Consider the following 18,130-nt stretch of genomic DNA (forward strand, 5'->3'; position numbering starts at 1 on the left):
ACAGCAATTAACAAAATGAAGTACACAAAATGTCAATATACGTACACATATAGAGGAATTTTGCAGGAATTTCCTGAAAGGAGCGTCTGTAATATACTGATTGTAGTCCAGGTCAAGCAAAGAAGACAAGTGTAGCGTATCACCAAAACTGGCACAGCCTAACAAAACAATGTAAGCTATTGAACCTCATGTCTATACAATTTAATACACAAGAAGCAGGCTCAAAGAACTTGCCAACAAATCTTTGTAGCTCAACGCTGCAAGACCTTGTTAGGTCCAGATTCAGCACAGAAATACATACGCTTATGCTTCCAACATCCATGAACCCATTCCTCTATATGAAAAAAATCTACTAGTCATGTCAGAAAGCAGAATGATTGCAAATTGTTTCTAGGTAACTCTCATCTACTAGCTTCTTTTCCACATAAGCGACATACTTGATTTTTTCTCCTCTACTAGCTTCTATAAGTTACTCAGTGACATCATTAGTAAGAAGGGGCCTGAAAGATGTGGAACTTGAGTCCCTTGGACTGCATCCTGCAGATACAGAATCAACAAACTGGAGTTGCTTTCTGATCCATGGTGGATCATCGGGATTAAGCCAAAGAGCTTCACCAGTACTAACGTGTTTGAAATCTGGATGTTTATTGTTTGGCTTGCTCTTCCGGAAATCCATCCACTCATAAGGATTAGCAAAGAACACTTGCCATAAATGTAACCGGTTTCTTTGTTTCTCTGAATAATCTTCACCTGAAGCTGTGTACAAATATATTTTACAGGAAAAACATAATTAGCATTCAGGGATACTGGAAAAAGTTTTGTCTACAAGAATTATCAACAGAAGAGGTTGTCTCTTTGATATACACAAAAAAGTATTAAAGGTCATACAACTCGGTCAAAATTCTGGGAAGATTGGAACAATGTCAATGGCAACTAAAGAAGGATTAGTTCGGTCAATCCTAACAACATAGATATTAAAGAAAATCAAACTCCATACTACTTTTCTCAAAATAAGCTAAGAATCTAACATGCATCACGGGATGTGGAAGAATAAAACTAGAGAGCATACCTTGTAAATCTAACTTCTGAGCTTCTTGATGAATTGGCTTTTCTCCATGCTGTGCAACATAATTTAATTCCCTAACAATAACCTATTCAGAAACAGTTCATAGATAAATCAATAAATAAGGTTACATCAAAAAAATTAATATAAGCCCATTAAAAAAGGGGACACACAGATACACAAAAAGAAAAACATAGTGATGCTCCATTTGACTCCAGACCAATTAAAATCTTAACTGATGCTCTACCACAGTGATGGACAATACAGAAGAATTAAAATGCATGAAATCAAACTTCTAAAGTTGACACAGATTCTAGTCAAGAAGCAGATATTAAGCAACATGGGAGATCAAAATTGAATGTTGATGCAAATTCTAGCTGAGAAGGGGATATCATGCTACTTGCAGACACATACTTGAAAGAGTGTCCAAAAAGCATAGAAAGGGAAATACAAGTTGAACATAACATAAACTATGAAGAACTAATAAAACTTTAGGCCATCCAGACAAAATCTCAGAGAAAGTCCATTAGCAAAAGATATCTGCCAATGACTTATCATGGCTGGCAAATAATTTCAGTCTCAGTTAACCCATTCGGCCAAGCGATCAACCACAAACTTACACTGCAAAAAACTTATATCAAATTAGCCGGTTCTGATATACCATTAATGATTTACCAGGGCAATTCTGATTTTCTCTCCATAAAGTTGTAAAGTAAACAACTATTACACAAAAATTCAATAACATTGTTATTCACTTAAGCCAACGCAATCGGCTATATACAAACACCCAAACTCTACTGCAGGGAATGAAAAATAGGAATCATAAAAAGTACCGTTCTCTACCTCGTACCAAATCCTGGGATTACCATTTCGGTCAGCCTTAATATACGATCTTAAATTGCCCGAAACATACACAAAATCATTTGGTTTCAGATGATGCATAGCCATCTCCGCCATTTCTTCCCACATCTTCAACAAAATCCTGTTCATCATCCAAACTGAATACTTAACAACACATACCGAGGAGAAAAAAAAAAGAAAAAACTACTCAGCAGGGAAAATTTTCCAAAAGACAGGAAGCGATTATTCACTAAAATCACTTAGTAAAATCATCCAAAGTTGAGGAAAACCTACCTATATGTGTTTTTAGATTGAGGAGAGGTCTTGACTGTGAGCAATGTGCAAACCCCAAATCGATCATGAGTATTCATTCTCTTTGCTTTATACAAAATTGTTCCAATCAAGCTAACGGAATTAGTGGGTTGCTTTTTGTATACACTGGGGACTGGCCGTTGCAGATTCAGGGGACGATTGTTGACAGAATGCTCGCCGTAAATAATGGTGGATGGGCGTTGGAACTTGAGGGCATGGTTGTACACTAGACTTGTTTCAGTCTCAGAATCGTCTTCTGAGAAATAGCTCCATCTTTTTTGACTTGCACTCGACGAAGGTAGGGAGGAGAAGGATCGAATTCCAACTCCAAGAGGGTTCTTGATTGGAAGTTTCCAAGGGCTTGAAGGAAGAAGAATCCTCTTGAGCAGAGCAGTGAGTTGTGAAGAAGAGGGCATACCCAACTGATTGGATTTCAGACAAAGATTTGAGAAGTTTCCGTTAGATTCTAACAGTGGAAGCGAGGGGGGGACGGGAGGATCGGGCCGGTTGTGTGAGGCGGCGGAAACAGAGGAAAGCCGGCTAAGGGTTTAAGCGTGAATTATGTCACGTGCGTTTTTATGGGGTTTTCGAGTTTTAGAACTTGCAATTATGAGACTTTTAATTATTACAGTACCGAATTAGGTAAAACTTATCATTCACTAATGGGAGCACCATAGCATTAGCAAATATCGATTTTCGTCTTTTGGACAGGCAAATTTTGGAGTGTTCAAAAGAAATGAAATTTTTCAATAGACTGCGTGGTTGAAAAATAAAAATGACATTTAATAAATAAAAATGACATTTAATAAAAATGACATTTAATAAATAAATGTGGATTGGATCAACTAAATATCCGATTCGTATCTGATTTTTACAATTTTTAAAAAAATATATAAATTTCAAAGATAAAATGTATTATAGTTTTGAAGATATCATATACATGATATGTTGTACTTACATATACATTTTTAGTCATAAAAAAATTGTTTTAGTCAAAATTAATCCTTTTTTTTGTTACAATATAAAGTAACTTCCATTTTTTTTCTTATTTTGATTCAAACAAATAAGGTTTAATATTTCATCTACAATTTTTCTATCCCCAAATTATATGACAATATGTTTAAAAACTTAACACCATATACAAAGAAAGCCTATTTTGAAAGAAGACATAAAAATAAAATAAGAAACAAGAGATGGAACTATTGTAAATTAGTAAATTTATTGTATATTATTGTAAATTAGTGAATTTATTGTATCAAAAATTCTAAAAAAATCGGATATCTACATATCACAAAAAAAATAATAATATCTGAACCCGATCCGTATTATTCTTTGATTCAATATGACCTGATCGGCATATAATCCTCCAGATCGGATATCCGCTAATTTGGATCGAATCCAGATCACATCAGCGGGGCTTTTTGGATCATCGAGAGTCAAGACGTACAACCCTAGACTCCCACGTATGAATTTCATCTTCGAGTCCAATTGAAACTTGTTCTTGCTGATGACAAAGGCAAGAGGCAGCTATCTTAATAAGGGATAATTTCAGAAACCTCCCTTGAGGTTTCATGAAATATCATCTAGTTCTCCTAAACTTTTCAAAATCTCATTTAGCACGTTTAAAGTGATAGTAAGGCCATATACTAATATCAAAAGTGATTAATTGTCAATAATACCCTCATATTTAAATTTTCTAAACTTGTTTTTCTTTCTCTAAATTTCTACTTTTCTTTAACAATGTCTATACAAACATACATACATATATACATATATATATGTATAATTGAATTGCAAATATAGCATTTAATCAATGAAATATTCAATGCATTTGAAGAAGAATAGTTACATTTTTTTTTTATTTTTTCCCTTTTTTGGTGTTTCACAACTTTATTTATTTATTTATTTATTCCTATTCATGTAAAGTGCAAGAGAAATAAAGTAATTGAAACTCCGACAATTTTTCAAATTCTGACTTTTTATATAATAAAATTTTCATATTTCACACCCATAAAAAAAGTCTGTCTATTTTGAGTAAATTTTTTGTATAATATTGAAGTTGAATTTCATCTATTACTAAGTCTTTTTGCTCAAATGTATGATTTTACATGCTAATTACCTTGAACGCTATAAAGGGTTCTATTTGTAAAAATGATTTAAAAAATAGTATTTACTTTTATTATCTCTTCCTATTGTAAAAATGACTATTAGTTGTAACATAAAATCTTACCAATTTTCATCTCTTCACTTTTAAAATAGTTCCAATTTAGTACTTTTTTTCTTGGTTTGTAAAATGTTCATTTTTTTATAGCCTAAGGGTACTAAAGGCACTAAAATAATCTCTCTCCTCAAACATGAATTTTTTAATATTACTTTTAGTTAGAAGGGCTTCCAATGTTACCAAAATGTCAATTTAAGGAGTGCTAAGTGAGATTTTGAAAATCTCAAGAGAGCTAGGTGATATTTTATAAAACCTCAGGGGAGGTTTATGAAATTATCCCTCTTAATAATGATCTTTTGGTTACACGTTACAATCGAAATGAGAAGCACGGTAACTAACTTCTCTTGCCCAAGAAAGTAAGTCCGTCATCACAGTCTCCCACCAATTTTGCTGTTGAAAGACTCTCCCCACAAACGCATCCAATACACGCAATTATGCCCCGAATGAATTAAAACATGCAATTGTTTTTAAAAAGAAAAAAACTAAACTAAACTAAACTCTCTATTTGTTTGGATTGCTGTTTATTTGTCAAAATATATTTGCTTACATCATCATTACAATTTCCAACACACCCTTTTATCTTTTCAATTACCTTTTTATCTCACATACATCACATCACAAAAAGTGCTACAGTAAAAAAATTTCTAATAATTCACAATCCAAACAAACTATTAGGGGAGCCTTAACCAATTAGGCTACCAAATTCGCTGTAATAAAGTTGTTCTCACCTTGCAAAAGTCTGTCTAGGCAATATGGCCTTGTTTGGTAGATAAATTTTTTGTCAAATTTGTCTGCTACAAATTTTTTAAAAATCTTAGCTACAGTAATTTCAAAAAAAATTTTAAAATTTTTTTTAAAAACTTCTATAATAAATTACAGTAAAATTTTAGATAAACACCCAAAAAACTTACTTACCAAACGGAGCCTTATTAGCTTAAAAAAATCTCCATTAGGTGAGCCTTAACCAATTAGGCTACCAAATTCGTGGTAATGAAGTTGTTCTCACTTTGTAAAAGTGTATCTAGGCGAATATTAACTAACTTCACTTTTCATGAATGCAGTACATATCATAAATTTTCTAGTATTTTTTTTCTGAGCCGTGGCTTATTGTCAGTCCATTTTGTGTTTGAAAACGATGAAACTCCCTAAATATGTGAAAACAAACCACGATTTTATCTATTTTGTATTTCAGTAAATTTTATATATACTGACAATATATACATTATTATCGTTAAATTTATAACATGTATACAAAAATTAAATTTCAAATTCAAATTTTACATAATTATCATCATCCAACGTTTCAGCATAGTAAAGATTAATTCTTTGTCTTTTATAGTTTTAAAGCCTTGAGATTGGATTAAAATATTTAAATTGAGAGGAAAACCGGAAATAAGCACAGAATTCATTCATCAAAGATGTTAACGGATACTTATGCATATTTTAATAGAAAATAATTGCGGTAATTTTTATACATATCGGAAATTAATGAAAAAGGAAAATCAAAGTTTGATTTATGACTTCTAATTTTTAAAATTTAAGCACCAGCCAGAGACAACGATAGCTAACAATTAATGTGTTTCATTTTTCAAGTGGGAATAAAAAAATGAAAGATCAAAAAATATCCATAGAAAAAGGACAAGACCGTTTTCCAGAAAATGGATAGTCATTGTCTACAAGTCATTTCTACTGGTTTTCATTTCTTCGTATTGAATTGCACCGGCCAAACCGACCCTTGAGGGGGCCTTAGCTTCCACGTTTTGCAAAACAGCCACAACAATAAAGGACAAAAAAATAAAAAAAACAAAGAAAACAGCAAGGACCTCTGTTTTGTCGGTTGGAGGAAGAATCAGAAGGCAGCAAAATCACAACCTTAGATTCAAGAACTTAAAGCTTCAAAAAAAATTTTGGAACACCAGAAATTAAAGGAAAAAAAAAAAGCAGAATCAAGAAAAAAAGAAGATAGGAAAACATCCCTTTATGCAAAATTGAAGGAGGTATATTAATATCTTATCCCTCTCTGCAAAATTTCAAGTTATATTATAAGAAACTGATGAAGCTGCACTCATCCCATCACCACAAAGAAGACTGGAAAGAGGGTATTAGTGCTTCTCATCTAAATATGTACATCTGATTAACCCCAAAAAGAAAAAAAAAAAAGCTAGAAAAACCCATAAGACAAAAGGGGGGAAAAACAGAAGAAGAAGAAGAAGAGGAAGAAAGCAGGTACAAGGAAGATGAAATCACTGTCCCTAATATGATTATTTAGTGTCCAACAGAAATAGGTCTATTTTCAGCCAATCCCAAGGGTGATCTTGAGCGCTGTTGTCGACTCATGAGGGTGATTTCTTTAAGAACGGGTCTCATCTCTGGCTGCTGAAGAGCAGGATGCTTGAATTTCTCCATTTCTTGCTTGATTTTCTTGACTTGGCTGTGAACTGCCATCCCAAGATATCTATCTTTATCTTCTTTACTGTTGCTGTTGTTGTTGCTGCTGAAGTTGTTGGACATGGTAGTCTTTCTTGGCTGCTGCTCCATCTCTGCTTGCTTAACCATGGTTATATAAGATAGACAAGAAGAAAAGAAAGGAAGGAAAGAAGATGGATGGAGAAAAATAACAGAACCACAAGCTTCTTGCTCCAAAACTAGAACAAAACTAACTCTTGTTTCTCTTGAGGGAGATGTGAAATGGTAGAGGGATTGCCGTATTTATATTATGGGGAATGGACATTCTGAAAAGGACACACGAGTAGTTCATGAATTGGTAGAATAGGAGGAGCTGAGATGAGAAGGCAGCAAATAATGACTTCAACAGGGGAAAGGTGTCCTGGTTGGGAGGATTTGAAAAATTGGATTTTTCTTTAGCTTTTGTCTTTGAGGAAGAATTTATGGATTTGTGATTTGCCAAGTGTAACCTTTGGGGGCGTCTAGAACCTCTAGATTGACATTTGTTTGCGTGGCCAAGTTTGATTAAGTAAAGGATATTTCATATTTTGATCAAGAACACGATTTTTGTGAAGGCAGGTTGACCAAAGTTTGGTGAGTTGGGATGGCTTTTTGTATTTGTGCTTGTTGGCTATTGGGTTCTTGAATGGTATGGAAAATGACCCTTCTCTGTCTGGGGTTCGCACTTTGCAAGACAAGAGGAAGCTGAGTAGATGGCCAGCCATTTGTAAACTCGGTGGCGGAGTCCTAGCAATTCCTTCACTTGACTGATTAGCGTTAATAGCCAATTGGCAGAGGAAAAATCAATACTTGAAAAAAGAGGAAAAAAAAAAAAAAACTCTTTGGCTCTTTTGGCTAGGATTGGTTAAGTCATGATCAAGGTCTGATCTCAGCATTAAAACTTGTTAGCATACATTTTCATACAAGTAATTAGGGAGTGTTTGATAATGAGGATAAGAAGCCTTGACCAAGGATGACTAGCGAGTTGTATAATATGAAAGTGTTTAAATTCTATTATAGTATTGAGGGTTGTTTCAGTAAATAGAAAATTTCTTTTCTTTTTATGTCTTATATACAACAAGTAGAGAGTTGGTTTCAATTGAGGTCATGCCCTATTAATAGAAACAAGAAAAGTTGGGATTTTTTGAATGGTATTGAAAAGGATTATAGTTGGGACTCTTGAATTGTGCCATTCTTTACAATTAAAAAGTAGAGAATCCAATGACCGAACATATTATCATTTGCTACTAGCCTCCTTCCTAATTAGAAGAAGCTTCTTATTTATAGACTGAACAACTGAATTAACCGTTTGGACTAAGAATACCACTATTTCGATTTATGGAATACCACAAAGCCAAATTGAACAGTTCTTTTGAGTCTTATTTCCATTTACTTTTTGGTGATCACAAATCCATAAGAATTCTCCAATACATTCTTTTAATGAATCATCTGATAATTGACAAAATAACAGTGAGTGTGTTTGGATAGTAAGTTATTTGAGATAATTTTGTGATAAAAATACTGTAACACTTTTTTTATGTATGTGAGATAAAAAGGTGATTGAAAGATGTGTTGATGATGCAAGCAAGTCAGTGTATATAAATAAAGTGTAAATAATGTGCATTCCAAGTCAGTATATATACATACATATATATACATACATACATACATATATATATATACATATATATTCAAAAGCTAACCAAATTGAATTATGCTCCTGAAATTAATAGCTTATCAGGTTGGTGATTCATAAGCTAGTTGTGACTACTCCTTCACAGCAAACTTCCAGTTAGTGTTTTTTTTTTAAGACTTTAAGTAAATGCTCCGTGATTCTATATATATATATATATATATATCATGTACCACCATGCGGATGGTCAGTTTTCCACTCTGACCATTCATGAAACCAAATTCAAAAGTCAAAATTCCCTCCCTCCATACCTCAACTCAAGAAGGAATATTATTGTTGAACATAATTATTCTTTGTTGAATTCAAAAGTGGGGGACCTAATTTTGTTCAACATAACTTTTTAGTACAAGAAACTTGAATAATCTTTTTATTATTTTTGATTTGTCAAACATGGGTTTGATTTATTTTATCTGTATAATCAAAATCCAAGCAGTAATTTGATACCATGTATTGTAGAATCCAAATACCAACAAGATATTTGTTCTGCAGTAGTGTACTTGACCCCATTTGTATATCCACTCATCCCTATCTTTTAAACCCATATGATTATTCATGGAGAAACTTCCCCACAACCAAGCCAAAAACCTTAGCCAAAAAACAAGAGAAAACCTCAGACCATGTGTAAAATGACACCCCACATGTGTTAATCCGGATGAGATGCCAAGTTTTCGTGTAAAATACAGGCCATACCAGAGTTGTGCTTTCGCACTTCTTTGACCTTGGATTTATGTGTTATGTGTCAGTTCCATAAATGGGCACGATGTCAAAGTTCTTGCAATCTTAATAAACTAATGTGTATTCAGCATTAATCTATCACCATCCCCACCCATGAATCTTCTTCTGATTGTCCTAGATAAGGTTCGTGCATATTTCTGCTGCACTACATGAATTGATTCTGACTGTCGAGTCCGCAATCCACATGCCACACCTTCCAAAATGGAGAAAATGTATAGTGAAAGATGTAGGTAGGTAGGTAGATAACTAAAAATAAACTTGGTAAAGAGCATGAAATCTACTTGTTATTATCTCTCTTTAATTAGAAAATGAATACATGTACACCCTTCAATTCTTTGTAGACTTGTAAAATACCACAATAATTTATGAGGTACAGATTTTTTTTTACTGATTTTTTTTTTTGCTGTCAGGGACGGGTGGAATTCAAAAAACAGGGAGGGGAAAGAGATAGGATTTGAACTCGGGATCACACTATTATTTAAACCGTTTCAACCTTAATCACTAGATTTATGATAGAGTAGTTTGAATTTAACCTATAATTTTAGCACTGTTGTTATTTTAATTTTGAGAGTAATGATTTTTAGATGCCCTTTCTCTCCATCGCTACCATATCTTTTCTTGAAGGGACAGAGCATCAAGGCATCATGATTACACGGCAAGTACACAATGAATTCTACAATCACATTAAGTAGTGTTAGAAAGGCATGTGAAAGTCTTCAAAATGCACACTATTTGATGTTAACGTTTGTGTTTGAATTGTATTTTTCATGATTTTTCATGAAAAAATTACTATAATGATTTGATGTATGTGAGAGAAAAATATAATGAGAAAATATAATTACAGAAAACGATATAATTTTTCGACGAAAAACAGTAATCCAAACAAGGTTGCATGATCATTTTTAATACAAAAAAAGGTGTCAAATGAAGATTTTTTTCAGAAGTAACAGATTTTATTTTTCACAAAGGTTTGCCCAACCATGCAGCCTAACTGTCCATTTCATTGTGCAAAGTCAATTATGACTCTTTGTTTCTGGATGAGTGTGAAATGTAAACACGCGTTTTTGGGCAAATTGGTTTAGCAGGGAATTTGAAGTTCAATTTTCAGAGCCGTGTGGAAGGATCAAACAAGATCAAGTTTTAATAAATTTATCGAAGAGTCAACTCCTAAAAAGTGTTGAAAATATTTTTAAGTGATGAACACAAATATAAAATTTCTAAAATAAAGAAAGTGGACTATTTTTTAATTTATTTTTATCACTGTTGTTAAATCGTATTGTCATTGAGTATAAGGTTTCCTTTATTCGAATTAATCAAAAAGCTTTTTGGCCGGCGTCTCGTGTAGCCAATTGACCATTCTTCAAAGTGCTAGATTCTTTACTCATGTCTATGTACGTGAAAATAAATGCAAGAAGGATTCTCCACCATTTTTTTTTTTTGAAAGAAGAAGGATTCTTCACCTAATACTTAGCAGACATGAGACAAGTTTTTCGTCAAGTTTTTTTAAAAACTTTAGCTACAGTAATCTCAAAAAAATTTTCAAAAATTTTAAATTATACACTTCAAAATATTCAAAAAAAAAACACACTTCAAAAAATTTTTAAAAAACTTCTACAGTAAGTTACAGTAAAGTTTTAGACAAACACTCAAAAAACTCACTTGCCAAACGGGGCCATGGTCTCTAGTCTGACTTCTCTTATATATGAATAAAAATTTTTTCCTTACCATTAGTGTAAATTTTTTATATTTACACTAAACGAATTTAAATATTAAAATTTTTCTCATTGTAGATGTAGCATGCATTCAATTTAGGATTAATTTTTCTTAAACGGACGGTGTATATACACTAATAGTGTTTGATGAATGATAAATGTGCAAAATTTAAATTTAAAATTCAATTTTTACACATATGTCATGGATCTAACAGTGATAGTGTATATACTGTATATAAGATTTACTCTTAAATTTATGAATTAATCTTTTATACACTGACAATATATACATTATCACTATTGGACACATGACAACTCATCTGAATTTAAATTTAAAATTCAAATTTTATTAATGTATTATATATTCGACCATGAAAGTATATATACATGTCAGCACGTATAAGATTTATTCAAAATCTTACTAACTGTTTGCACTGGTACCCTACGAAACATCAATCCTATACCAAACCCTTAATTCGATTCTTTCTAAAAACAATTAAAGCCATAATCCAGTTTAAATTTTTTTTTAACTAAGAACATATTTCTTAGATAATCATCAGAAGTAGTACGTGATCTGTGGTAATATTACAAAAATCTGGTGTTCATGTTCGCCTCCTCACTGCTTGTGTTGGTCAAATGTGGTAGGCCAAGATGGCCAAAGAATGAAAAAACTAGCCAACATTATCCAATTTGATCCTTTTTCACTTCTCAAAAACTAGAAGGTAACAAGAAATTTCTCTAATTCAAAAAAGATTTCTAGAACAGTCGTCTTTAATTTCATTAATTTCGATTACAAAAGGGAAGACACAAAAAATGGAGAATCTTATCTTAAGAGGTCAACATTTGATTTTTTTTTATTTTTTAATTCATTCTAATAATGGAGAATTCAGGTTGACCAGACCAGAAATCCCCCAAATACCGACACGCGCAACGCGTTTGGCAACATTATATGATAATGGCATTTTGGATAATCTGACCATTACTTGGGGTGACAATTTAATTGTGTCCAAGATGGAAAATTATACGATTGCGATGAAGGATGATAACGTGGCCAAACGGCAGAGGTTACAAACCTTTTAGTTCAGGCGGTTACGGTTGTTGACGGTCGGCTGACGGCGGCTTATGCGTGAAGACTCAGATTGCGTGCCACGTGGCCATGATTTTATTTCTCCTCCGACCAACTTGTGCTTTTTCCATTGGGTAGTCGACCTAAGCATATTCACGTTTAGATTTTATCCACACGCTTGATCATTTGTTGGGAGTTTTATCTTTTTTTTTTTTTGGTTACAAGTACTTGAATTTCACAAAAATTCATTTCAAGGTACATGGGTTTTAGGGTTAATAGCTAGTTCAAAATTAATAATGTATAACTTGATCAAATTTTGCTAGCTAAACAATTGATCAATCAAAGGTAAGAAAACATAAGATTAATCGAGTTACTTAAATTTGTCTTTGTGACCATCTGTTCGAGTTACTTAAATGTTTAACTCTGGGTTCTAGAATTATAAATCGTCTAATATTGAAATCAAACATGAATAACATATCGTTAATTAGTCTAGGTTGATTTCTCTTGGTTTTTTTTTTCTTTTTTCTCTTTTGGGTAGCTTAGAGATCTAGTTTTGATTATTCTCTTATATATTTCGTTACACTTCTTTGTTTCTTTTACAGACGGTGTTGATGATCAAAATAGCACTACAACATATATAATAAGTATAAGGGTAGCATATGCTAGACTTTAGAAAAAGTTTCTATCAGTCATCTATCCCTCGAAAAAGCCTATCAACTGTCATAATTTAACTCAAGAAAATTTTGTATGTTGTTGAGTAAAACAATTGTGTCACTTGAGAAAAAGGGCTATTGTGGAAATAATGAAAAAAAGAAGCCCGTAAGCTAGAAATTGAGCAATTTACTTTGGAAAAGCATCTTGCTACCAAACAATTAATAATGGAACAAGACCAATGCCAAAAATTTCAACCAAACATACTGTAAAATTGTGCTGAGACCCATGTGAGACATCACATACACAAGATTCACAAGTTCAGTTGCATTGAAAGGCATTATTCTCGGTTCTTGATTGTTTCATAATTTTTTTGGATAAGCAATCATGATTATTTTGACATGTGTCACCTAAGATTTGCTAAAACATCACTTTCTGCTAGATCTGTCCTTTTGCTTGTGAGTCCAAGGGAGATTCATAATGATGCCTTCCAGCTGAATCCAATCATACTACTTGGTTATGGAGATTTGAGAATTCTTTATATATACGTTTAGGGTAATTTTCATTACCATGTAGTCTTACAATTGTATATTGCTTCTAATCCCAGCAAATTGGGAATCATAACTTATGCAATATGCTTGGGAATTACTACAACTAAGCTAGAGCTTCCTAAAAAGCCTTCCTACAACAACGCCTTTCTTCTATTATGCGGGTTTTGAATAATGTTTTCTCCTTGAAATACCCATAAAATATTCATCACAAGGTGTAAAACATATAGAAATTAGAAAGTTGTAGTCAAGAACTTCTTAAAAGAAGAATTTCTAAATTTTGTAAGATCAGTCGTTCATATACCTTCATATATTTTTTTTTTTTGAGAATTTATATAATATTTGATAATCGATAAATTTATGCGAAATCATTTCAATTTTGGAGTTGAATTCTACAGATATATAATTTTTTCGGGTCTTTTACTACAGTTAACCCTAGACAATAATTGAGCATTATTTTCTGTGATAGATTCCACCTTGCTTTTCTAAAGTGTGTGAACTTTGAAAATGAACAATTGGCATAATAGTTGGCCGTTTCTCGAATACATCTTTTAGATGCTTACGCACTAAGTTTATTGAAAATCATTTCGTTTCTTCAGTTGTAAGTATAAACATGAAAAGGGACAATTTACGTAGTACTCCATAACTTTACAAATTTGAGTCCTTGAAAAAAAAAGTTCTCTGTCTTTTCCAATAATTACTTCAATGATTGGAGCGAAGTACGGCAAAAAAAAAAAAAAAAACGATTAAAAGCAGAGTCTAAAGGCTACAAAGCCATTGGTGTCCTTGAAAATATCAAGGACCAAAAAGTAGTGCCGTATTGAAGTAGTAATGTTTACCTAAGAAATCAGAGGTTGCAACCACTAAGTAATGCTTAAAAGTTAAAATAACATATAATTAACTTTAACTTCTTACAGTTTTCTATTTGGCATGTAGTCTAATCCCTACTTTGTTCTGTGACAGAAAATGCAAGCAATGAAATCCTAATCCATATAAGGTAGGATATTGACATCCAAGATGTTTGGCAACTTAATTCCATTCTTGCTCTTATCTTTTGCGCCTGGTAGATTATCTAACAATAAGTGACCGTGTCAAATCTCAAAAGATTTCTTCTCCACTTTGACTCATTCATTTGACTGTAATTATCCTTAATAACGTTGCTAATGAATTGTCTTAATTGTTCAACCAAACAGGGAATGAGACTCAGAGTTGTACCACCAATGCATTTATTTATTATAATTGCTATTTCTCTTCTATCATATTCATTAATATTAAATAATCCATTATCTAACACCATTGGATCGTCCCGGTGATCAGGGAGGGCTCTTAGAATCTTTTCCACCGTCAAGTTCAAAATTCAAATCTTATGCCTAACAGTTAGGGATAGAGAGCACGTAGCGAGGAATGGAAAGATAAGAAAAAAAAAAAGTCCATTATCTAGTGAATGCTAGAGGCGAAGCCATCTTTAAAAATTGATGCTCTTTCGCCTGGATGTGGAGCTAGGAGCGGAGCTTCAATCACATTATTCTTATTTTCTGAGTACATTCAATGAAGGGACTTACCATTTCGGAAATCATGTGAATAAATGAATCCAATTGATAATTCAAAATCTGTAAGGGATAGTTTTAATTTCAAAATATTTTTATTCAACACATACCATCTGATTGAATCGACAGATTTTACAGAATTAATAATGCAGAAGAAATATGACAGCTACTAGCAAAATATTCAAGGCCTTATGGATATTTTTGAAGATTAAAATCCATTGTATATCAACTTCTATGATCTATCCATGAGAAATTTTTTTATTAGGTGATGACAAGAAATTACGCCAGAACCTTACGCATCATAAATTCCTGCAAATAAAATGAATTATTTTCCCTTTCCCCTGAATAGTCTCTAACTGTTGGATAATCTAGCAAGAAGAAAAAGGATGCTCGACAAGAGAGCCCAGTTTTAACTTTCAAGCCCGGGTGCAGATTGATGCCCAATGATAATTAGACTACACATGCTTAATAGCGGACTGACCCATATCCCTTTTTTTTTCAGATGCCCAAATGTTAATTAGACTACGCATGCTTAATGACGATTCAATCCGGGACTGACAGGCTTTTTAATTTTTTAGAAGGGTGGGACTTAAAAAACGGGGAAGGGACAGGGAATTTGAATCTAGAACTTTCCCTTGAAATCGTCTGTCTTGAATTTCATTTTTGTCATGTTTGTTTTGTCCCTGCTTAATTGTCACGTGCATTGATTAATAATTCTAAGAATTTTATTATGATAAGTCCAACAATCAATGACTCTTAGAATTCTATTGGAAATAAGTCCAACGGTACAATATACGTGATAGTTAAATAAAGACAGATTAGAGACAAAATTCCAGACAGATGATTTGATGCGCAGAATCTCTAATTTGTGAAGGTCCAATCCATTTAATTAACTGGCTCGATAGATACTATCCCTTCTTTTTGGGTGGGGCATTGGTTATTTTGAAGGGGGAAAAAAAAAGGTCACACATATCGAAGTTAATTTTCTGCTTTTTACCATTTCTTGAAGTTTGCTCTAACATGACAACACAGTCCAATATTGATCACTAGTTCATCCTGACCACTAGTGTGGTTGTATAGTAGTACAAAGAATTGGTTTTCCGCTAGATTCATTAGCATCATTTTTTGTTCGACTGACAAGTTCAATCTGACCTCCAGGTAGTCGATTTGGTGATGTAGCCTCTAGTTAGAGCATTCACCAGAGTTCGACTTTGTCACAAAAATGAAAAAAAATCTAACAATTCAAATAAGGGTCGGAGCCTGAAGTGGGTTCAGGTACTTTTTTGGACAAAAAAAAAAAAAAAAACAAGTTCAACCATATTTCTGAGCAACTTCTTGTAGATACTGATAAAGTTCCTGAGCTCTGACAGCATGATCATACGACCGGATCCAGCTGTGGACTTCACCTCTTCAGGAGGGCTATGTTCGATCATAAACCTCTGAAATTCTTTCCCCAACAACTTGGTCATCTTCGCACAGCACAAAGTCCCTTTTAATTGAACCATACTTTTCATCTGTTGGCAAAGATTCTGAATCTTTGCCATGTCCTCTATAAAGAAAGGATGTGGTCTGACCAACATCTTTGCTAATTCTATGTCATGCATGCAATAGTAAATTAATCAGTGAAACGCGACCAATAAAATCAAAGTTCAGTCTAGTGTGCAAAATGTATATACAAGCATATTAGTCTGATGTGACCAAAGGCATGTTAAGACAGATAAAATCATGAACATCTATGTTGTTTCCGCATTCATCGTATCAATATCTGTCTTTATTGTATTTTATGTCTACATTTGTTGTATTAACTTTACGTTCTGGATTAAAGATTGACATATTTGAATAGTACAATCTCTTTAGACAGGATTTTCTATTTTCACATACATTGTACGCCGATATAGGTGACCATTCTATCAAATTGCATAGTCCTTTTCTATCTGTAATTACCATTCTAAAAGTAATTAATCATGACTTAGTTGACCAAAGTTTAAATGGTTTGTATTAATGTATTATGATGGCACACAAGATTCTATTACTTTTTCTTGATCCTTAGTTGATTGGATTGGCGGGTGAGAGTCAAATTTCTAGCCCTATGGCAGTAGCACTATGTGGGTTGGACATCCACCTATTAGTCGACCAGCTTAATGGTCAGAATTTTAGTACTTTGTATACTTTTCAACAGTTAGTGTGCAAAAAGTTATTTGGTTCAGTAGTTAAGTTTAATTGGTCGTGTCATTTATCTGTGCAACTGATCAATTTCAATCAATTAGTAGGGACTTTACAAAAAGTAAATTATAATTTGACCATAGTGCAAGGACAAATATTTTCTTCGATTCACCATAACATGCAAATATTTTGATTGAGCCCTTCAACTTAAATTATAAACCCTTTATGCTTCAAAATACACATTCTGTAAATTGACCCTAAAATCTCCTATTGAGAAATGATCATTTTCACAGTTGCACCACAAATTTGCAAGACCATCCTCTTAACAAAGTTTGTAAGAGGGATAAAAATAAAGTTGATTCAAATAAACCGGTGACGGATTAATTAATGTTTAAGGTGATTGGACGATAAAATATGGACGGAGAAATTAAAAAGAAAATGAATTTTGGAAGCGTCGATTCATGCATTTCACATGATTTAGAGGGCTTTTATTGGAATTAATTCAGACGATAGTTAAAATTAATGATAAGGGATTAATACGCAACGGACAGAGAGTGGTACAGGGACAACTGACTATGGCAGATTTCCATCACCCTGATCAAATGTAAACTAGCCGTCCATAACAGCCTCCATTGGTATTCTCTTGAAATACTGCAATCCAAATTATTCAAACGTCAAAACCACCAAAAAAAAGAAAAACTCCTGCTCAGTAGATGGCAGTAACACAAAAGAAAATGCAAATTTTGTTACGTTCTCATTGACCACCTCTTGAATGAAAACTACAGGCGGTTCTTTGAAATGGGCCAAAGATGCTGAAGCAAAAACAGCCGCTGAAATCTTTTGAGGAAAACTCTGCATGGCGAGAGAAATGCATAGGCAACCATAACTGTGGCCAACCAACGCAAACCTTTCTTCATCAGGTAGGGAGGCCATGAAATCCATCAATGGCTTCACATAATCAGACATTGAAGCAATCTCTTCAATCCTTTTGGGATGAACTCCACATGCACCAAGGTCCAATGCAGTGACTTGATGACCTGCCAATTTTAACAATGTAACAAGTTTGCACCAGCTCCAACCACCATGGCAAATCCCATGAACAAGAACAAAATGGTTTTTCGTGCTCCTTTCCAT

General features: G+C 33.2%; 2 protein-coding genes across 2 annotated transcripts; both read right to left on the reverse strand.

The window, feature by feature from the left end:
• Positions 1–58: 58 nt before the first annotated feature.
• Positions 59–2,799, reverse strand: LOC113716408 (protein OSB1, mitochondrial). The gene is made up of 4 exons (XM_027240739.2): positions 2,198–2,799; positions 1,907–2,045; positions 1,070–1,151; positions 59–756 (listed from the first exon to the last, which is right to left on the reverse strand). The coding sequence occupies exons 1-4, from the start codon at positions 2,629–2,631 to the stop codon at positions 470–472; spliced, it is 942 nt and encodes a 313-aa protein (XP_027096540.1). The 5' UTR covers positions 2,632–2,799; the 3' UTR covers positions 59–469.
• Positions 2,800–17,605: 14,806 nt separating this feature from the next.
• Positions 17,606–18,130, reverse strand: LOC113716162 (methylesterase 10-like). Its single transcript, XM_027240455.1, has 2 exons — positions 17,747–18,130; positions 17,606–17,647 (listed from the first exon to the last, which is right to left on the reverse strand). The coding sequence occupies exons 1-2, from the start codon at positions 18,128–18,130 to the stop codon at positions 17,606–17,608; spliced, it is 426 nt and encodes a 141-aa protein (XP_027096256.1).

Source organism: Coffea arabica, chromosome 11c (genome assembly GCF_036785885.1).
Source record: "Coffea arabica cultivar ET-39 chromosome 11c, Coffea Arabica ET-39 HiFi, whole genome shotgun sequence".
Lineage (NCBI taxonomy): Eukaryota > Viridiplantae > Streptophyta > Magnoliopsida > Gentianales > Rubiaceae > Coffea > Coffea arabica.